The 23215-nt window shown below is 46.4% G+C and overlaps 1 protein-coding gene across 6 annotated transcripts in view; it reads left to right on the top strand.

Moving 5' to 3' along the window:
- UIMC1 (ubiquitin interaction motif containing 1) overlaps positions 1 to 14884 on the top strand; it is a 482965-nt gene extending 468081 nt beyond the window's left edge. For 5 of the 6 annotated variants that reach the window (XM_063927938.1, XM_063927937.1, XM_063927936.1 and 2 more), the window contains 2 exons: positions 6026 to 6062; positions 14104 to 14884. In XM_063927938.1, the coding sequence (XP_063784008.1) occupies positions 6026 to 6062; positions 14104 to 14287 (221 nt within the window). In that variant the 3' untranslated portion in view covers positions 14288 to 14884. Of the gene's footprint in view, positions 1 to 6025; positions 6063 to 13557; positions 13688 to 14103 lie in introns of those variants that run through there. The other variant, XM_063927939.1, reaches the window with a different exon arrangement.
- Positions 14885 to 23215: the final 8331 nt, after the last annotated feature.

Below are 23215 nucleotides of genomic sequence, written 5' to 3'. Positions count from 1 at the left end.
TTGCACATCTACATTCTATGCAGAATTAGGCCCTGAGTCCGGGGGTTTAGATTTGGAACCGCAGTTAATGCATCCAGAATTAATTGTACCCAAATAAATAGAGCTCACATATTTCTGATTACAGTATGTGCATTCCCTGGTTGTAGTCAGGTTTGTATGAGAGGATCTCTGAAAATTTAATTTTGCATAGTTGTGTTAAAATCCTCTAAAATAGTGTTAGCTGTTCCTATGCACTACTCCCACTCACCCTCCTCACTCCTCAACTAATCCAAATTCCTAATAATCGTTTAGAATGCTAAACCCTAGTTTACCATTAAATTGGAAACTCAATTTCTCTGACGTCCTAGTGGATGCTGGGAACTCCGAAAGGACCATGGGGAATAGCGGGCTCCGAAGGAGGCTGGGCACTCTAGAAAGATTTATGACTACCTGGTGTGCACTGGCTCCTCCCACTATGACCCTCCTCCAAGCCTCAGTTAGATCTTGTGCCCGGCCGAGGTTGGATGCACACTAGGGGCTCTCCTGAGCCCTTAGAAAGAAAGTATAGATTTAGGTTTTTTATTTTCAGTGAGACCTGCTGGCAACAGGCTCACTGCAGCGAGGGACTAAGGGGAAAAGAAGCGAACTCGCCTGCTTGCAGCCGGATTGGGCTTCTTAGGCTACTGGACACCATTAGCTCCAGAGGGATCGACCGCAGGCCCAGTCCTTGGGGTTCGGTCCCGGAGCCGCGCCGCCGTCCCCCTTACAGAGCCAGAAGCAAGAAGAGGTCCGGAAAATCGGCGGCAGAAGACATCAGTCTTCACCAAGGTAGCGCACAGCACTGCAGCTGTGCGCCATTGCTCCTCATACACACTTCACACTCCGGTCACTGAGGGTGCAGGGCGCTTGGGGGGGGCGCCCTGAGCAGCAATAAAAACACCTTGGCTGGCAAAAATACCACAATATATAGCCCCAGAGGCTATATATGTGGTAAATACCCCTGCCAGAATCCAGAAAAAAGCGGGAGAATAGGCCGTGGAAAAGGGGCGGAGCTATCTCCCTCAGACACACTGGCGCCATTTTCTCTTCACAGTGCAGCTGGAAGAAAGCTCCCCAGGCTCTCCCCTGTAGTTTTCAGGCTCAAAGGGTTAAAAAGAGAGGGGGGGCACTAAATTTAGGCGCAATATTGTATATACAAGCAGCTATGGGGGAAAATTCACTCAGTTATAGTGTTAATCCCCACATTATATAGCGCTCTGGTGTGTGCTGGCATACTCTCTCTCTGTCTCCCCAAAGGGCTTTGTGGGGTCCTGTCCTCAGTCAGAGCATTCCCTGTGTGTGTGCGGTGTGTCGGTACAGCTGTGTCGACATGTTTGAGGAGGAGGCTTATATAGTGACGGAGCAGATGCCGATAAATGTGATGTCGCCCCCTGTGGGGCCGACACCAGAGTGGATGGTTAGGTGAAAGGTATTAACCGACAGTGTCAACTCCTTACATAAAAGGGTGGATGACGTAACAGCAGTGGGACAGCCGGCTTCTTAGCCCGCGCCTGCCCAGGCGTCTCAAAGGCCATCAGGGGCTCAAAAACGCCCGCTCATTCAGATGGCAGACACAGATGTCGACACGGAGTCTGACTCCAGTGTCGACAAGGTTGAGACATATACACAATCCACTAGGAACATCCGTGACTTGATCCCGGCAAAAAAAAATGTGTTACACATTTCTGACATTAACCTCTAAAAATGGGTTTTTATGTTTGGGGAGAAAAAGCAGGCAGTGTTTTGTTCCCCCATCAGATGAATGAATGAAGTGTGTGAAAAGCGTGGGTTCCCCCTGATAAGAAACTGGTAATTTCTAAAAAGTTACTGATGGCGTACCTTTTCCCGCCAGAGGATAAGTTACGCTGGGAGATATCCCCTAGGGTGGATAAGGCGTTCACACGGTTGTCAAAATAGGTGGCACTGCCGTTTTAGGAACGGCCACTTTGAAGGTACCTGTTGATAAAAAGCAGGAGGCTATCCTGAAGTCTGTATTTACACACTCAGGTACTAGACTGAAACCTGCAGAGCGTGCTGCTGCAGCGTGGTCGGTGACCCTGTCAAACATACTAGTTTGCTAACATGAGAACATATTAAAGACGTCGTCTTATATATGAGGGATGCACAGAGGGATATTTTGCCGGCTGGCATCCAAAATGAATGTAATGTCCATTCTGTCAGGAGGGTATTAGAGACCTGTCACTGGACAGGTGATGCTGACTTTAAAAGGCGCATAGAGATTCTGCCTTATAAGGGTGAGGAATTATTTGGGGATGGTCTCTGGGACCTCGTATCCGCAGCAATAGCTGGGAAGAAATATTTTTATCTCAGTTTTCCTCACAGACTAAGAAAGCACTGTATTATCAGGTACAGTCCTTTCGGCTTCAGAAAAGCAAGCGGGTCAAAGGCGCTTCCTTTCTGTACAGAGACAAGGGAAGAGGGAAAAAGCTGCACCAGTCAGCCTGTTCCCAGAATCATAATTCTTCTCTCGCTTCCTCTGAGTCCACAGCATGACGCGGGGGCTCCACAGGTGTAGCCAGGTACGGTGGGGGGCCGTCTCAAAAATTTCAGCGATCAGTGGGCTCGCTCACAGGTGGATCCCTGTTTCATTCAAGTAGTATTTCAGGGGTACAAGCTGGAATTCGAGATGTCTTCCCCCCGCCGTTTCCTCAAATATGCCTTGCCGACAACTCCCTCAGGCAGGGAGGCTGTGCTAGAGGCAATTAATAAGCTGTATTCCCAGCAGGTAATACTTAAGGTGCCCCTACTTCAACTAGGACGGGGTTACTATTCCACACGGTTTGGGGTACCGAAACCGCATGGTTCGGTGTGACCCTTTTTTATATTTAAAATCCTTGAACACATACATAAAAAAATTCAAGTTCAAGATGGAATCGCTCAGGGCGGTTATTGCAAGCCTGGACGAGGGGGATTACATGGTATCCCGGGACATCAAGGATGCTTACCTGCATGTCCCCATTTACTATCCTCGCCAGGAGTACCTCAGATTTGTGGTACAGGATTACCATTACCAAGTCCAGACTCTGCCGTTTGGACTGTACATGGCACCGAGGGTGTTACCAAGGTAATGGCCGGAATGATGATACTCCTTCGAAAAAGGGGAGTTTTTAATGATCCAGTACTTGGACAATCTCCTTATAAGGGCGAGGTCCAAGGAGCAGTTGCTAGTCGGGGTAGCACTATTTTGGAAAGTGCTACAACAGCACGGTTGGATTCTAAACAGTCCAAAGACACAGCTATTTCCTATGACACGTCTACTGTTCCTGGGGATGGTTCTGGACACAGACCAGAAATAAGTGTTTCTCCCGGAGGAGAAAGCCAAGGAGCTGTCATCTCTAGTCAGAGACCTCCTGAAGCCAAAACAGTTATCGGTGCATCATTGCACGCGAGTTCTGGGAAAAATGATAGCTTCCTACGAAGCAATCCCATTCGGCAGGTTCCATGCAAGAACTTTTCAGGGGGACCTGTTAGACAAGTGGTCCGGATCACATCTTCAGATGCATCGGCTGATAACCCTGTCTCCAAGGACCAGGGTATCTCTACTGTAGTGGCTGCAGAGTGCCCATCTTCAAGAGGGCCGCAGGTTCGACATACAGGACTAGGTCCTAGTGACCATGGATGCCAGCCTTTGAGGCTGGGGGGCAGTCACACAGGGAAGAAGCTTCCAGGGACTTTGGTCAAGTCAGGTGACTTCCCTACATAAATATTCTGGAACTGAGGACCATTTACAATGCCCTGAGTCAGGCAAGGCCTCTGCTTCAAAACCGGCCGGTCCTGATCCAATCAGACAACATCACGGCAGTCGCCCATGTAAACCAACAGGGCGGCACAAGAAGCAGGATGGCGATGGCAGAAGCCACAAGGATTCTCCGATGGGCGGAAAATCATGTGTTAGCACTGTCAGCAGTGTTCATTCCCGGAGTGGACAACTGGGAAGCAGATCTTCTCAGCAGACACGACTTCCACCCGAGAGAGTGGGGACTTCATCCAGAAGTCTTCCAAAGGATTGTACACCATTGGGAAAGGCCACAGGTGGACATGAAGGCGTCCCGCCTCAACAAAAAGCTATAAAAGATATTGCGCCAGGTCAAGGGACCTTCAGGCGATAGCTGTGGACGCTCTGGTAACACCGTGGGTGTACCAGTCGGTTTATGTGTTCCCCCCTCTGCCTCTCATACCAAAGGTACTGAGAATAATAAGAAGGCGAGGAGTAAGAACGATACTCGTGGTTCCGGATTGGCCAAGAAGAGCCTGGTACCCAGAACTTCAAGAAATTATATCAGAGGACCCATGGCCTCTGCCGCTCAGACAGGACCTGCTGCAGCAGGGGCCCTGTCTGTTCCAAGACTTACCGCGGCTACGTTTTGATGGCATGGCGGTTGAACGCCGGATCCTAAAGGAAAAGGGCATTCCGGAGGAAGTCATTCCTACGCTGATTCAAGCCAGGAAAGATGTAACTGCAAAACATTATCACCGCATATGGCGGAAATATGTTGCTTGGTGTGAGGCCACAAAAGGCCCCAACAGAGAAATTTCAACTAGGTCGATTTCTGCATTTCCTACAAGCAGGAGTGTCTATGGGCCTAAAATTAGGCTCCATTAAGATACAGATCTCGGCTCTGTCGATTTTCTTCCAGAAAGAATTAGCTTCAGTACCTGAAGTTCAGACATTGTAAAAGGAGTGCTGCATATTCAGCCCACGGTTGTGCCTCCAGTGGCACCTTGGGATCTCAACGTGGTGTTGAGTTTCTTAAAATCACATTGGTTTGAACCACTAAAAACCGTGGATCTAAAATATCTCACGCGGAAAGTGGTCATGTTATTGGCCTTGGCTTCGGCCAGGCGTGTATCAGAATTGTCATATAAAAGTCCTTATCTGATTTCCATATGGATAGGGCAGAATTGAGGACTCGTCCCCAGTTTCTCCCTAAGGTGGTATCAGTTTTTCACTTGAACCAACCTATTGTGGTGCCTGCGGCTACTAGGGACTTGGAGGATTCCAAGTTACTGGACGTAGTCAGGGCCTTGAAAAATTATGTTTCCAGGACGGCTAGAGTCAAGAAAATTGACTCGCTATTTATCCTGTATGCACCCAACAGGCTGGGTGCTCCTGCTTCTAAGCAGACTATCGCTCGCTGGATCTGTGACACGATTCAGCAGGCGCATTCTGCGGCTGGACTGCCGCATCCTAAATCAGTGAAAGCCCATTCCACAGGGAAGGTGAGCTCATCTTGGGCGGCTGCCCGAGGGGTCTCGGCTTTACAACTTTGCCGAGCTGTTACTTGGTCAGGGGCAAACACGTTTGCAAAATTCTACAAATTTGATACCCTGGCTGAGGAGGACCTTGAGTTCTCTCATTCGGTGCTTCAGAGTCATCCGCACTCTCCCGCCCGTTTGGGAGCTTTGGTATAATCCCCATGGTCCTTTCGGAGTTCCCAGCATCCACTAGGACGTCAGAGTAAATAAGATTTTACTCACCGGTAAATCTATTTCTCGTAGTCCGTAGTGGATGCTGGGCGCCCATCCCAAGTGCGGATTGTCTGCAATACTTGTAAATAGTTATTGTTAACTAAAGGGTTATTGTTGAGCCATCTGTTGAGAGGCTCAGTTGTTTTCATACTGTCAAACTGGATATAGTATCACGAGTTGTACGGTGTGATTGGTGTGGCTGGTATGAGTCTTACCCGGGATTCAAAATCCTTCCTTATTATGTCAGCTCGTCCGGGCACAGTGTCCTAACTGAGGCTTGGAGGAGGGTCATAGTGGGAGGAGCCAGTGCACACCAGGTAGTCATAAATCTTTCTAGAGTGCCCAGCCTCCTTCGTAGCCCGCTATTCCCCATGGTCCTTTCGGAGTTCCCAGCATCCACTACGGACTACGAGAAATAGATTTACCGGTGAGTAAAATCTTATTTTTGTAGACCAGATTAATTACATTTCAGTGTGCACTAGATTTTACTTTTTTTCCCCCCTTTTCGTCTTTGCAGGACCAAACAGTATTGCCAGAGACTCTCCTTATGTCAGGTGAGCAATTTTTGCAGTCTCTAAGTATGTGTACTGTACGTGTAATTCGGTATTCCTTAATATTCTGGATGTCTGAGTTGTGTGTTTAGTGCTACGTAGTCTGTGAGATTACACAGGAAGGAAAGACCATGAATTCTGTTGATTTTAAAGATTAAATCTACCCCCTCCTCACACCATAAATTCAATTCTGCTTTTTCCTTACTTGCACTTCTATTCACCATGATCATTCACCATCTTCTGATACAGTATTCAAGGGTTGTGGTGTGATATGTCGACAGTGAAAGTGTCGACATTCATCATGTAGACAGAGCTGAAATGCTGACATTTTACAATGAGGTGACTTACCTGCTTACCTGTACTAACGGTCATACATGTTGACATTGTCAATATGGACATTTTGACTATATTCCTTTTCAGGTACCTGTCGACACTCTCTTGTATTGGTTTATCACTCCAAATGTTCCTCTAAATTTGTCATACCCTCAGACCTATATAAGTTTAACAATACATAAATGTTTAGAACAAAGGTGGGAACTAACGCTGGTTGCACACTGAAGCGATTTATACTCGGATGATATGGCAGCCAACACATCAGATTATTACTGCTGTCTTCTGCTGTTTCCTCTCCCTATGCAACCAAGCATCCGACTAGCCTTTCTCATTGCTTTCCTGCCTTTAAGTCACCTGAAATAGTGACTCCTAGACAGAGCCGGATTAAGGCCCCGGGAGGCCTGGGGTACTAAAGAGCAGGGGGGCCCCCATGGACTAAAAAACTAAAAAAATAATACTAATAATAATATATATATATATATATATCGCTAAGAATCCCTCCTCCTTCAGTTCAGCGTGCGGCGCGCCAATGACTGAGCCGCAGGCTTGCTGAGCCGGACAGCAATTGGACAGCTGAGCCATCGCTCAGCTGCCCTGACTACACCTGTTAGAGCACTCTTCTTAGAGCTGTAGTCAGCGCAGCTGAGCGCGACGGCTCAGTTGTCCAATTGCTGTCCGGCTCAGCAAGCATGCGGCTCCGTCATTGGTGCGCCGCACGCTGAACTGAAGGAGGATGAGGGACAGGGCAGCGGGGAGCCGAACTCGTGAGCGCAGCACCGCATATCGGATTGAAGAAAGATCCGATCTGTGGTGTGGCAGGGGGCCCTTTTGGAAAGGGGGGCCCGGGGTACGTATCCCTAGGACCCCCCCTCTTAATCCGGCTCTGCTCCTAGATCCCTTTCTTCCTCAGTAGTTTCCAGTATAGTGCCATTTATACTATATTAAGCCTTTGGATTTTTGAGACCCAAATGCATGATTTTGCATTTTTTGTTATTAATCTATAATTACCACACTCTTGACGATCCCTCTAGTCTACCTAGATCCTCAATCATTTATTTCACTCCTCCTGGTGTGTCTACCCTGTTGCATACCTTTGTGTCATCTGCAAAAAATGGCATACTTTCCCTTCAATAACATTTGCAATGTCACCAATACAGATATTAAAAAGCACTGGTCGTTCGGATTCTGCCAGAAAACGACACATCAGGTCGATATATCTCCAGTGTGTACCCAGCTTTAGTCTTCACACCAAGAATGTGTTTAATGACTTTAATCAATGGTTCCCAAACATTCATGAATTGCAGCACCCTACAATATTAGCATATTTTCTCTAACGTCCTAGTGGATACTGGGGAATAGTAGATTAGCATAGGGTATAGATCGGGTCCATGGACCCTGGCACTTTAAGAAATGAATAGTGTGTGCTGGCTCCTCCCCTCTATGCCTCTCCTAGCAGACTCCGTTTAGAAAATGTGCCAAGGAGCCGGGTGCATTCTGTTGCTCTCCAGAGAGTTTTCTTCAGAAATGTATTTTAGTTTATTTTCAGGCAGCACTGGTTGGCAACCAGTCTGCCTGCATCGTGGGACTTAGGGGGGAACGAACCAACTTCCTTAGAGTTAATGGTTCGTATCCCCACTGACGGGACACTGAGCTCCTGAGGTGATGTTTCTCGCACTCCCAGAGTGTGAACCCACGCCGGCAGCATGCCGCCACCCCTAACAGATGCCGAAGAGGTGCGGTGAGTGTTACACCGGGGGCCCGGTTAGCGGGTCCCCGGTGCAAGTTGGCGGCATGGAGTGACAGTGATCACCCGGCTACGGGCCGCGGTGCCCACTGAGTACCCAGACTGGCAGCATGATAAAAGGGGGTTATGCACTCTTGTTTTACACATAAAATGGAGTATGCCAGTATAAATAAACTGCAGTGACCGCACACCATTATGGGGGGCGTGGCTTCCTGGAGAGCGGGACCAGAGTCTAAACGGCGCCATTTTCTGCTGCTGCTGCTCTGATAAGCTGCATGCGGAGACTGCTCCTCCACAGGACCTACTGAATCAGCATTTTAACTGGTACCAGGGGGTCATAGTGAAGGGGGGAGCACATAGTCAGCGGTTATACCGCTGTGTGGAAATTTACACATAAGGGACACCCAGCGAGGCGCTGCTCGGTCTGTGGTGTTGTGTACTGGTCCCACTCCTCTCTGTGTCACTCCATTCAGGGTGGTCTGGGATAAGTGTGCTATCTCACTAATACTGCACTGTGTTTCATACTAATCTGTGTGTTTTCTGCTCAAGCATGTCTGCAAATAAGTCTGTGTGTACTTTATACAAGGTTAGGTTTACACCTTCCTCACAGGGGACCCTAATGTGTACCCAATGCTTACTACCTTCACAGGATAGTAATGTGCAGGAACCTGGGTGGATGGAATCATTTAAAATATGATTACCAGTATTAATTCAGAGTTCGCTACGGCTAAACAAGAAAGACAGACCCTGAAACAAACTATGGACACATTTGTGTTCGCTGCTGCCGACCACAGGCTGGCTCCTCAACCCCCCCCCCCCCCCCCCACTCCCCACCCCCACCCCATTGGTCTCTCATAAATGCACTCTCCCACAACTATTCCAATCTGATTCTGCACTACCAGAGTTTGATGAGGGAGGTGCAGAGGTGGACAAGGATAATTCCCTGTCCCCAGGTGTTGAGGCCCTCGTTTATGCTGTCAGAGAAGTGCTCGATATCCCAGATAAGGAGGAAGAACAGACAGAGGAATTGTTTTTTAATGTAAAATAAAAGTCCTCTGCAATCTTCCCGGTTTCTAAAGAATTAGATTCCCTGGCTAAGGCAGCATGGATAAATCCTGACAAGAAGTTTATTACCCCTAAACGGGTGCTAAATTAATTTACTTTCCCTACAGAAGATAGGAACATCTGGGAAATCCCACCGACAGTGGATACTTCTGTGTCCAGACTGTCACGTAAGATTGTTTTACCTGTACCTGGGGCGGATTCTCTTAAAGACCCAGAGGATCGCAAGATTGAAATCACTCTCAAATCAATTTACAGGCGTAGCCCAACGCCCTACCATAGTGTGCAGTTGGATTTCTAGATCCATGGTAAAATGGTCTGAGGAGATTCTGAAGGTGCTGCTTACACTACCTCAGGAAGAGATAGTTACATTACTACAACACATCCAAGATGCTGCAAACTTTATTAGCGAGGCTGTTAAAGAACTTAGTATCATTAACGGCCGTACCACTGCTATGGCAGTATCAGCTCGTAGAGCCCTATGGTTGCGTCAGTGGTCAGCAGATGCTGATTCTAAAAAAGGGGTTGAGAACCTTCTTTTTATAGGTGATACCTTGTTTGGAGAAGAACTGAACAAGTAGATATCTCAGGCAACTGCAAGTAAATCTACATATCTGCCGTCTGCCCTGCCACCTGCCTGACGTGCCTATCCTGGGCTCTCCCTGCAGTCCTTTCGGGTGGCCAGATTCAGAGGCAAAGCCAGAGGTGCCCCCAATGCTGCTAGAGGAACTTGCGGTAAGTCCCGTAAACCAGCGACTGCTGGATCTGCGTACCAGGCCTCCGGATCCTCTTCCACGAAGCCCTCCGCGTGACGGTTCGCCCCAGAAGCAAGTCGAATTTCAGGCAGGTGCTCACCTTCAACACTTCACCCACATATGGACGGAGTGCAGTCGGGATCCTTAGGTGAGGGACCTCATATCCCAAGGATACCAGCTGGAATTCCAGGAATTCCCTCCTCTCAGATTCTTCAGGTCAGGCTTACCAGTTTCACCGGTAGCAAGAGATTCCTTACAGGAGGCAGTGCAAAAGCTGCTTTCTACAGGAGTTACTGCTCCAGTTCCTCCTCACCTGCACACAAAGGAGTTTTACTCAAGTCTCTTTGTTGTTCCGAAGCCGGATGGCTCGGTACGATCAATCTTGAACCTCAAATCACTGAACCCGTATCTGTGGGTGTTCAAATTCAAGATTGAAAAGCAGTGATAGCAAATCTGGAAGAGGGGGGGTTTCTGGTGTCACTGGATATCAAGGATGCATACCTACATATCCCAATTTGGCCCCCTCACCAAGCGTTCCTCAGGTTCGCGATACTGGACCAACATTTCAAGTTTCAGGCCTTACCCTTTGGTCCCTCCACAGCCCCAAGGGTATTCTCAAAGGTCATGGCAGAAATTATGCTACAATTGCGCATGATGGGTGTCTATATTATCCCGTACCTAGACGATCTGCTAATAAAGGCCGTGTCCAGGGAATAGCTACTGCACTGTATCGACTTGACTACTCGTTTGCTTACGAATCACGGATGGATACTCAACTTCCAGAAGTCTCACTTGGAACCGTCTCAGAGAATTCAGTTCCTGGGAATGATCCTGGATACAGTGTCTCAGAAGGCTTACCTTCCGATGGACAAGGTTTTGACTATTCAGTTGATGCTGAAACCTCGCGTGATCTCTATTCATCTTTGCATTCGCTTGCTAGGCAAGATGGTGGCCTCCTATGAGGCGATCCAGTATGGCAGGTTCCATGCGCGACCATTTCAACTGGATTTGTTGGACAAATGGTCGGGATCGCACCTACACATGCATCAGCATATAACCCTGTCACCGAAGGCACAGATATCCCTGCTTTGGTGGCTACAAGTGTCCCATCTGGTGGAGGGTCAGAGTTTCAACACCCAGTCGTGGATGCTTTTGACAACGGATGCCAGCCTCCGGGGTTGGGGAGCTGTGACTCAAGGAGCGCAGTTTCAGAGGACATGGTCGTTTCAGGAATCTGCTCTTCCAATCAACATCCTGGTACTGAGATCAAATTTACAATGCTCTAAGACAGGCCTCATACCTCCTTCGGAATCAGGCCACTCAGGTGCAGTCGGACAACGCCACGGCAGTATTGTACATCAACCGACAGGGAGGAACAAGAAGCAGTGCCGCAATGCGAGAGGTGTCAAGAATACTCCTCTGGGCGGAAGCCAACGCAAGGGCCATCTCAGCCATTTACATTCCAGGAGTGGACAATTGGGAAGCGGACTTCCTGAGCAGGCACGACCTCCATTCATGGGAGTGGGGTCTCCACCCTCAGGTGTTTCAACAACTTGCTCACCGGTTGGGTTGTCCACAGATAGACCTGATGGCTTCTCGTCTCAACAAGAAGCTCCGTCGTTACTGCTCCAGAACGAGGGACCCGCAGGCCGTTGCGGTAGACACTCTGACAATGCCATGGACTTACCAGTTCGTTTACCTGCTTCCTCCAATTCCATTCATTCCAAGAGTTCTCAAAAGACTCAAAAAGGAAAGAGTTCAGGCAATTCTCATTGCCCCGGACTGGCCTCGACGGGCCTGGTATGCGAACCTCCTGTTGCTGGAGGAACCCTGGCCTCTGTCGCTTCTCATGGACCTTCTTCAACAAGGACCGTTCGTCTATCCAGAGTTACAGCCGCTACGTTTGAGATGGAGATTTTAACCAGAAAGGGTCTTCCATCCAAGGTGGTTTCCACTATGATCCAGGCCCGAAAGGTGGTCAAATCCAAATATTAGTCTTGTGGTGTGAGGGTCGAAAATATTCCCCTGTGGAATTTCGTCTGGGACGTTTTCTACTGTTCCTGCAAGCAGGCATGGATAAGGGCCTACGTTTAGGCTCCATCAAGGGTTAGATTTCAGCTCTTTCTATCTTCTTCCAGAAACAACTGGCGGTACTTCCTGAAGTACAGACCTTGCTTAAGGGGGTTTTGCACATTCAACCTCCCTTTGTTCCTCCCACGGCTCCGTGGGACTTCAATGTGGTCTTGACCTTTCTCCAGTCAGATTAGTTTGAACCCTTACATAGGGTGGACTTAAAATACCTAACATGGAAAACTATTATGTTACTGGCCTTGGCTTCTGCTCGACCGGTGTCTGAATTGGGGACCTTGTCCTGTAAGAGCCCATACTTGATTTTTCATGAGGATAGGGCGGAGCTCAGAACTCAACCACAGTTTTTGCCGAATGTGGTTTCGGCCTTTCATGTAAATCAAACTATTGTGGTTCCAGTATTATCCGACACTTCCGTTGCTCCAAAGTCCCTGGATGTCGTGAGGGCTTTGAGAATTTACATCAAAAGGACTTTCACCACAGGAAGTCTGACACACTCTTCGTCCTTTATGATGCTACGAAGATTGGTTGTCCTGCCTCCAAGCAGTCCATTGCTCGTTGGCTCAAATTGACTATCCAACAAGCCTATACTTCAGCAGCTCTGCCGCTGCCGAGTTCTGTTCAGGCCCACGCCACAAGGTGGGTGGGTTCTTCCTGGGCGGCTGCCTGGGGTGTTTCGGCCTTACAATTGTGCCCGGCAGCTATTTGGTCTAGTTTGAACACATTTGTAAAATTCTATCGGTTCGACACCTTGGCCAGTGGGGTGTGGTATGGAAGGTAGATAGTAACTAGGTCGACAGTGTCTAGGTTGACCACTATTGGTCGACAGGGTCTTTATGTCGACAGGTCAAAAGGTCGACATGAGTTTTATGGGGGGTTTTGTGTAGTTTTCTTCATAGAGTGACCGGGAACCCCAATTAGTGCACCGTGTCCCCTCGTATGGCTCGCTTCGCTCGGTATAGATTACCGTTCCAATCGTAGTCCACGTGGATCGTTAAGTATGAAAAGGTTAAAAAAAGAAAGAAAAAAATCATGAAAAACGCATGTCGACCTAGAAACCCTGTCGACCTAGTTACTGTCGACCAATAGTGGTCGACCTAGAGACCGGATCCCGGCCAGGGATGACCTGAAGTTTGGTCAGGCGGTTTTGCTGGGGTCTCGGCACTCTCCCACCCGTTCTGGGAGCTTTGGGACGTCCCCATGGTAATCTACTATTCCCCAGTATCCACTAGGACATTAGAGGAAATAGGAATTTAATACCTAACAGTAATTCCTTTTATCAAAGTCCATAGTGGATACTGGGCGCCCGCATCAGTGCTTAGTTGTCCTGCTTACCTGGTTGTGAGTGGTCGTGGTTGGGTTTGCTGTTGCTTTCCCTGTTAACATGTTTGGTTAGCGTTGCTATTCTTCTATAGTTAGCGTTGCTTTCCTCTGTTATGGTTAGTTCTGCTTTCTTTGTTATTATTGTGTATTGGTTCGTTACCTCACCGCTTTGTGTTTATATCCTTCTCTCAAGGTATGTCCATCTGCTCGGACACAGTTTCCTAGACTGAGTCTGCTAGGAGGGGCATAGAGGGGAGGAGCCAGCACACACTATCAATTTCTTAAAGTGCCAGGCTCCAGTGGACCCGATCTATACCCCATGGTAATCTACTATTCCCCAGTATCCACTACGGACTACGAGAAAAGGAATTACCGGTAGGTATTAAATTCCTATTTTTTCACATTGCATCGTGGCGTTTCATATATAATAAATAAATATATATATATATTTATATTTTTATATATATATATATATATATATATATATATATATATATATATATATATATATATATTAAATAACACGACTGTTGAAGGAGCTCTAAACCCAGCAGTGTTTTATTGGAAGTGACTTAAATGTTTTGGTTGCTTTAACACAAGCCACTGTATAGCCAATAATAATGTTATCACTTGTTTGTTGAAATTGTGTTAATATTCACTGCTGCTTCGTATAAAATAAATGCACTTATGTTGCAATTTGTTTTAACAATCTTCATTTTCTTTATACTTCTATGTTCAGCCCTCCTAGAGAGGAAAATAATGGTAATGTCAGCTCTGAGCATCTGAACTTCACTGACTCTCCTATCAGATCTTTTGTGTCCATCTCAGAGGCCAGAGACTGCCTGGTGGACTTCAAGAAACAGTACAGCCGTCAACCAAACTGTAAAGGAGCCAGCCGTAGAGGAAAGAGACATAAGATGTGATGTTACTGGGTTAATAGAAAATGTAAATGTCACACTGCCAGGACTAAGTAATGAATGTTGCCTTGTGTAAAAGTTGTCAAAAACTGGTTCATTTGTATGTCGTTTTAGATGAAGCAAAACTCCCTGTAACTGAGCAGTTTGTATCTACATAGACCATATATTTTCTTGGAAAAGGTTTTTCATCTAATATATAAACCATCATGTTTCTGTATATTTGTTTGAGGGGCAGATGTATTAAGCCTGGAGAAGTGATAAAGCAGTGATAAATGCAAGGTGATAACACACCAGCTCCATTATGTAAATAGCAGTTTGGAGCTGATTGGCTGGTGCGTTATCACCTTCCACGTATCACTGCTTTATCATTTCTCCAGGCTTAATACATCTGCCCCTCAGTCTTTTACTTCATAATACATGATGAAACTACAACCATTACTAATGGAAAATAGTCCATTGTTTCTTCAAGTGCCTAAATATATAAGTATGTAATATTGTTTTAGTTTCATTAATGGCAACAACTGAGTTTCTATAGTCTGCTGAATAAACACATCAATCCAGGTGTCAGAACATAGAGAAACTAAATAAAAACACATCTTTTCAGCTTTGTCTGTATCTGGCTTCTGTTGTTCTGTAATAATGAGCTAATTCGTATGTTCACCAGAAAGCGTGACTAGGTTATAATTATCTGTGTAGCATCTCTACTACATTTATACTACATATTGCTACAACTGCGACAAGCTGTGATTAGAAAATGCACCCTAGCATGATCTGTGCAAGTGAGAATTAGGAACAATACTGCTCTGATGTACCATTCTTATATAAATATGTATATAATATATATGACACTTTATGGTTAGTGTACTTTTGTGAGACCAAAGGAATTTTAGGACTATATAAGCATTTTGGAAAAATGCACTAAACAGGCTGTGACTATATACAAGTGAACCGAAGACCTCAGTAGAGATGTTTCCTATGCCATCTGGATAGCTTCCCACTGCTTTGTAATTGTGTATGTATGTACTGTTAAGGGGGGGTACACACTGAGAGATCCATTCTTAAAATCTCAGCAATCTGACTAGATTGCTTAGATTTTAAGTACGGATCTTTCGTGTGTATGCCCCACAGCGATAGTGATGCGCGGCCCCGCGCGTCGCTATCGCCGGTGCTAGATTGGCCTGTAGCTTGCTGCAAAATATGTTGCTTTATGTTTGTTTGCAGTTCAAGCTGCATGCTGATCTCAGTGCCTGGTCTCCATGTCTGTTTGCATGAATGAGCACCTAACCAGGCACTACAATTGGCAACAAGTGGCTTCTGAACCCAGGTCACATCTTTTAGACCAGATACGACGTGGAGTGGCAGTGTTTGTGAAGGGGATGTAGTTATGTTCCCGACAGTCGAGATCCCAGCGGCCAAAATATCAATGCCGGAACCCCGACAGCAGTCGAAATCCCGACCGCTGCCTGGTATTCCCACTTGGTTGGTGGTCCACGCCACCACCCGAAGGGGAGTATTATAGTGGGGCGAGCGAAGCCTCGCCACCAAGCCCAAAGCGTAGCGAGGGGACACGCTGTGCTCAATGTCATTATTTTGATTGTCTGGATGCCAGCATCAATATTTCGACCGCCGGGATCCTGACTGTCAGGAAATCATATTAAATCCTTGTGAAGGAATCACCGTGCACATTAAGTGACTTTAACATAGAAAAAGATGACTGGCTCCTCTATACAGAAAGGCTGAAACAGTATTTTCTGGCAAATAACATTGCTGCGGAGAAACAAGGGGATGTAGTTACGACACCGGCATTTGGGATCCTGACGGTCAGCATACCGATGCCAGGATCCTGACCGCCAGAATGCCGACAGGGGCCCGAGGGATATTCCCACTCATGGGTGTCCACGACACCCATGGAGTGGGAACAGAACCTGTGGCGAGCCCGGGAGTGGCTTCGTTGCGCTCGCCTCCCTGTCAACGGGATCTCGGCGTCTGTATGCTACCCGCCAGAATCCAGAACGCCGGTCTTGTATACCCAACGCAACACAAGTACCAGTGCTTTTAAGTGTAATGGGGGAAAAAAGCCTATTGTCTGCTTCCCACTTTAATGTCCCCTGTGAAACTTGCTGCAAAGTCTTACACCGCTATTGTTAAGATTTTACAAGAGCATCTGTCCACGAAGCCTCTCCTGATAGCAGAACGGTTCAGTATTCATACACTGAACCAAGAGGAGGGGGAGTCAGTGGCTACATAAGTGGCAGAATTAAAAAGACTGAGCACTGCCAGTTTGAGGATGGCCTGAATGATGCCCTGAGAGATCGTCTAGTGTGTGGGATTTTAAGCGAAAGTGTGCAAAAAACGTTTACTAATAGAGACAGATCACTCGTTTACATGCGCACTACAAGAGGCACTGTTGATGGAAACTGTAGCTAAAGATGTTATGGAGCTCCAAATTGCAGGCAAGTCAGCATCTCAGGTTCACAAAATGGTGACCACAAAAACAAACAACGCCCTTGCATGCATATGGCGCCCGATTAGAAGTATGCTACTGCTGTGGTGCTGATACACATTCGTCCAGGGACTGTAGGTTCAAACATGAACTGTGTAGGAAATGCAACAAAAGGGGTTTGCCAGTCGCAGGCAAATAACGCTGAGGCCACTCTTGGGAGACAGAATCATATTAGTCTAAAGAGTCCCTTCTACCTGGACCAGCACCCCACCAACCTGCCCTTAATTGTTTTTAATTAGTATGTGTCCTTACTTTTGCTAAATATTAGAATGGGCTTTTTGATAGGTAAGACCTAGATACATTTTTATAATATGTCAGTATTAGGGATGCTAGGACCCAACAGTATTCACTAGAGAGGACCCAATTCAGGGACTGACACACAATCTCAATAAGGACAATATCACACTGATAGGTACTTATTTAAGCGAGGAAGTAGTCTGTCACCGATTAAAACATTTAAAGATTAATAAATCACCAGGGCCCGATGGTATTCATCCAAGGGTTCTAATGGAGCTTCACTCTGAACTGGCAAAACCGCTATCTCTGATCTTTGAGGATTCAGTTATATCAGGTATGGTTCCCAAAGACTGGCGTATAGCGGAAGTAGTGCCTATATTCAAAAAGGGAAGCAAAGCTGAACCAGGTAATTATAGACCAGTTAGTCTTACATCTATAGTGGGGAAAGTATTGGAAGGTATTCTAAGAGATAGTATTCAGAAGTTCCTTGAAACCAATAAGGTCATTAAAAGGAATCAACATGGGTTTATGAAGGACAGATCCTGTCAAACCAACTTACTTGGCTTTTATGAAACAGTAAGCGCAAACCTAGATCAGGGTAAAGACGTGGATGTAATCTTTTTAGACTTTGCCAAAGCGTTTGATACTGTACCACACATGAGACTTATATACAAGCTACAAGAATCAGGGCTAGGAAGCACAATATGCACTTGGGTCAAAAACTGGTTAGATAATAGGAAGCAGCGCGTTGTGGTTAATGGATATTTTTCAACTTGGACTGAAGTGCTAAGTGGTGTGCCGCAAGGCTCAGTATTAGGACCGCTATTGTTCAATATTTTCATTAACGACCTAACAGAAGGTCTAGAGAGCATGGTGTCAATTTTTGCAGATGATACCAAATTGTGTAAGGCTATAAATACAGAGGAGGATGCCGAGTCTCTTCAGAACGACTTAGTTAAATTAGAAGCATGGGCAGCCAAATGGAGAATGCGCTTCAACACAGACAAGTGTAAGGTAATGCACTGTGGTAACAAGAACAAAAATTACACCTACCTACTAAATGGGGTAAAACTAGGGGATTCTGTACTGGAAAAGGACTTAGGTGTCCTCATAGATAGCAAGCTAAGCAGTAGTACCCAAAGTAGGACTGCAGCAAAGAAGGCTAATAAGATATTAGCATGCATAAAACGGGGTATTGATGCTAGGGACGAGAGTATTATACTCCCATTATATAAATCACTAGTGAGGCCACACCTTGAATACTGTGTACAGTTCTGGGGACCGTACTACAAAAAGGATATCCTGGAGCTTGAAAAGGTACAAAGGAGGGCGACCAAACTAATTAAGGGCATGGAGACGATGGAATACAAGGAAAGGCTTGAAAGACTAGGCATGTTTACATTGGAAAAGCGGAGACTAAGAGGGGATATGATCAACATCTACAAATATATAAGGGGACAATACTCAGAGCTTGCGCGGGACCTGTTTTTGGTTAGATCAACACAGAGGACTCGTGGACACTCGCTCAGGTTAGAGGAGAGGAGATTCCGCACAATACGGCGTAAAGGCTTTTTCACGGTAAGGACAATACGTGTTTGGAATTCCCTGCCCGAGGGAGTTGTAATGGCGGAATCTGTCAACACCTTTAAGAATGGGTTAGATAAATTCCTATTGGATAAGGATATCCAGGGGTATGGTGCATAGTCATGCATTATAGTTACTATTTAGTCAAATCATCATGCAGAGGACACCACAAATAGGTTGAACTCGATGGACAATTGTCTTTTTTCAACCTCAGATACTATGTTACTATGTTACCTAATGAGGTCACTATTATGTGGTAGGTAAGCCTACATTTTTGGCCGTAATTGTGCTAAGTACCTTAAATTTACTCCATGTTAAATAGTAGAGTTTATTAGAATTATTCTTATAACCAGTGTGCTTAAAGTGTGAACCTGCATGTTCCTTTTTTCTGTGTAGCTTCCCACAGCTCCCTGATATTTGTAAATGCAGGATATTGCTTGAGAATGGACCTCTCCACCACGTCCCATAAATGCTCGATTTGGGTTCACGTCGGCCGAACTTGGTGGCCACATCATTCATCGGAATTCTCGAGAATGCTCCTCAAACCAATTCTGGACAACTTGGGACTGATGACACCGTGCATTATCCTGCTGGAATATTCCGTTGTTGTGGGGGTACATAAAGCCACCACTCCTCATATGTATCTGCATCCCCCTGAGCACCCACTGTCTTTATGTATCTGCCCCCCCTCCTCCCATAGCAGTGTTCTCTGCACCCTGAGCCCCTACTGCCCATATGTATCTGCCACCCCCATGGTAGTGTCTTCTGCACTCAAAGCCCCCAACTCCCCAAAAGTATCTCCCTCCCTCATGGCAGTGCCCTCTGCTCCCTGAGCCCCCACTCAACATAAGTATTTGCTTCCCCCATTGTAGTATCTTCAATTCCTTGAGCCCCATATGTATCTGCCTCCCCTTTCCCCATAGCAGTATCATGAGCTCCCTGGGCCCCCACTCGCCATGTCTCACCCACCTCATACCAATGTCATCAGCCGCCCACTGCCCATATGCATCTGCCTCCACCTCTCCCCATAGCAGTATCAACAGCTCCCTGTGCCCTTACTCCCCATGTCTCCCCCACACAGCCGTGAGCCACCACTCCCCATATATATATCCTCCCCTTTATCCAGCTCTTACCTTAATCAGTATAAAAACAGCAAAGAAATGGCCTGGCACCTATTAGTAGCTAGATACCTGCTGCTTTTCAATTGTGAGACGTTTTAAGTTGATATTCCTCTGGATATGGCAACTTTTATGGTAAGAAGCACCAGTGGCCGTTAGATCAGAATTTGAGATAAACTCTATTAATTGGTAATTGAATCTAGCGCTCTCTGTCTGCACAATTTTGCTGCTAAAAAAATGAATCTTAAAAAATCTGCAGCTACAGTATATCACGGCTGTAATTAGCTGCATCTCTTCAACTGCTCACAACTAACTTTTTAAAAACTGATGCTGCTTGGTTCCCGGATTAAGTGATTAGGTGAATAGATAGTTTTACTAACACACACACACATATATATATATATATATATATATATACACATATACCAGAGGTTCCCAAACGCGGTCCTCAAGGCACCCCAACGGCCTTGGTTTTAAATGTATCCATGCTTAGCCACAGGTGACTTAATTAGCACCTCAGTCAATTTGATTTAACCATCTGTGCTGAGCCATGGATATACCTAAAACCTGGACTGTTGGGGTGCCTTGAGGACCACGTTTGGGAACCTCTGACATATACAACTACTATACTGCAATATTTGTTACAGAGAATTTGGACTAACAGAGCCTATATTAATCAGTTGTTATTAACATCAAGGTGCGAATTTCCATTACAATTAGGAATTGTTTGCTGAGTATATTCACTTCAGCATACTTGTAATATGGATGTGCTTTATATACCCATCGGCCAGTGATTATTCCTAGTACAACAGATTATTGTTGCTGAATGTGTGTACTGTTTTAACGTTGTTATGATCTGTTTCTATTGGATCAGCTTGCCATGTTTTCCTGCATTCCTAGTTCATTTCAGATTCCTGCATGTTCCTGTGTGTTCAGCTGCAGTATGGTGAGTTTTGTCTGTTTGCTTGTGTTGCTGAACAGGTGCATTGAGTCTCATCAGAGAGCCTGGTCTCCCTGGCTGCTCTGATTGGGTATTATCTCCTATATATGTGTTTCCTGTCCCTCATTCCATGCTGGTCATAGTTGCTGGTTGCTGCGGGAGCCCTCTTTACGGTGGTCCAGTCGCCAGCTGCAGAATTCTCCCCTGCCTCTCAGCATCCATTGACAGTGTCAGTTCTGGTGTCCAGCTTCTGCTCTGTACCAGCCTTTCATAGAATTACCTTGATGTATTATATATCTTTAGTTTTGTCTTCAGTGTTAGTTAAGTATTAGCTGCTAGTTTTAGTACTATTCCTCCCAGACCGGAGGTTATCCCCAGTTGGGGGTATTATTTGTGTTAGCTCTCCTCAGTATTAACCTCTCCCTGGCCCGGCAGTCCTTCATCCCTTCAGTGCTTTAGTTTTAGTTATTCTGCCATTGTTTGCCTTCCATTCTCCCCATTCATCCTGGATGCTCATGTAGTTATCTTAGGGTTCAGTTCCTGTCGGCTTTGATTCAGGTCACCTAGCGGTTGAGCTCATACTACCGCCAGTGGCGTAAGTCCTGGTGGGCATCGCAGTACCGGTAGACGCATAGAGTCTTATGGGAAAAGCGGGTCTTATAGGCAAGATGACCTGCTGAGTGCGTTCTATGAGTCTCAACCCCAGGTGTACAGGGCACTGCCTGAAGACCTACAAGCACCACTGAATTTCCAAAGGAAGATCTCCATTCCACTGTAAAAAAATCGCTTTTCATCATTTTTGTGATTTTCTCTTACCTTAATCCTGTGTCATTGGGGCAGACTCCTGCAGCTCCATGTGTGCATTGCCTGGCTTCCACTACAACTGCTCACCCTCAGGCAGAATTTGTATGTAAACTCACTTCCTGACTGAGACTGAGCATGGGGTCGCTGGTGTGTTGCTGCAGCTTCCTGGTGTCTCCTGGCTGGCTCAGATCACTGAGATAGCGATCAGCAATAGAGACAGTTGACAGAAATCGACCACTGGTCCTAGGCTTAAGATGCCCATAGGCATTTGCCTATAATGCCTCTGCCTATGGCCGGCTCTCATTCCCCATGGAGGCGACTTCCTCCTCTTGTCTTACCTGGCTGAGATTGCGACTGGATGTAGCTTCACCGCTAATACAGAAATTGCTTAAAATGTAAGAATCGTGGATTTGAGTATCTAAATTGCTCTGTAAAGCAGATATAATAAGAATTTACTCACCGGTAATTCTATTTCTCGTAGTCCGTAGTGGATGCTGGGTACTCCGTAAGGACCATGGGGAATAGACGGGCTCCGCAGGAGACTGGGCACTCTAAAGAAAAGATTAGGTACTATCTGGTGTGCACTGGATCCTCCCTCTATGCCCCTCCTCCAGACCTCAGTTAGGGAAACTGTGCCCGGAAGAGCTGACATTACAAGGAAAGTATTTTTTGAATCCAGGATAAGACTCATACCAGCCACACCAATCACACCGTACAACTTGTGATAACCTTACCCAGTTAACAGTATGAACAACAACTGAGCCTCACTCAACGGATGGCTCATAACAATAACCCTTATTTAAGCAATAACTATATACACGTATTGCAGAAAGTCCGCACTTGGGACGGGCGCCCAGCATCCACTACGGACTACGAGAAAAAGAATTACCGGTGAGTAAATTCTTATTTTCTCTGACGTCCTAGTGGATGCTGGGAACTCCGTAAGGACCATGGGGATTATACCAAAAGCTCCCAAACGGGCGGGAGAGTGCGGATGACTCTGCAGCACCGAGTGAGCAAACACAAGGTCCTCCTCAGCCAGAAACTTGTAGAACTTTGCAAAGGTGTTTGAACCCGACCAAGTAGCCGCTCGGCAAAGCTGTAAAGCCGAGACCCCTCGGGCAGCCGCCCAAGAAGACCCCACCTTCCTTGTGGAATGGGCTTTTACTGATTTTGGATGCGGCAATCCAGCCGCAGAATGAGCCAGCTGAATCGTGCTACAGATCCAGCGAGCAATAGTTTGCTTTGAAGCAGGAGCACCCAGCTTGTTGGGTGCATGCAGGATAAATAGCGAGTCAGTCTTCCTGACTCCAGCCGTTCTGGAAACATATATTTTCAAAGCCCTGACTACGTCCAGCAACTTGGAGTCCTCCAAGTCCCGAGTAGCCGCAGGCACCACAATAGGTTGGTTCAAATGAAACGATGATACCACCTTTGGGAGAAATTGGGGACGAGTCCTCAATTCTGCCCTGTCCATATGGAAGATCAGATATGGGCTTTTACATGACAAAGCCGCCAATTCCGACACACGCCTAGCCGATGCTAAGGCCAACAGCATGACCACTTTCCACGTGAGATACTTTAGTTCCACGGTCTTAAGTGGCTCAAACCAGTGGGATTTCAGGAAATCCAACACAACGTTAAGATCCCAAGGTGCCACTGGTGGCACAAAAGGGGGCTGAATATGCAGCACTCCCTTAACAAACGTCTGAACCTCAGGCAGTGAAGCCAGTTCTTTTTGAAAGAAA

The sequence above is a fragment of the Pseudophryne corroboree genome, chromosome 6 (genome assembly GCF_028390025.1).
Source record: "Pseudophryne corroboree isolate aPseCor3 chromosome 6, aPseCor3.hap2, whole genome shotgun sequence".
Classification (NCBI taxonomy): Eukaryota; Metazoa; Chordata; class Amphibia; order Anura; family Myobatrachidae; genus Pseudophryne; species Pseudophryne corroboree.
The sequence above is the reverse complement of the archived record's forward strand: the minus strand, read 5'-3'. Positions and strand labels throughout refer to the sequence as shown.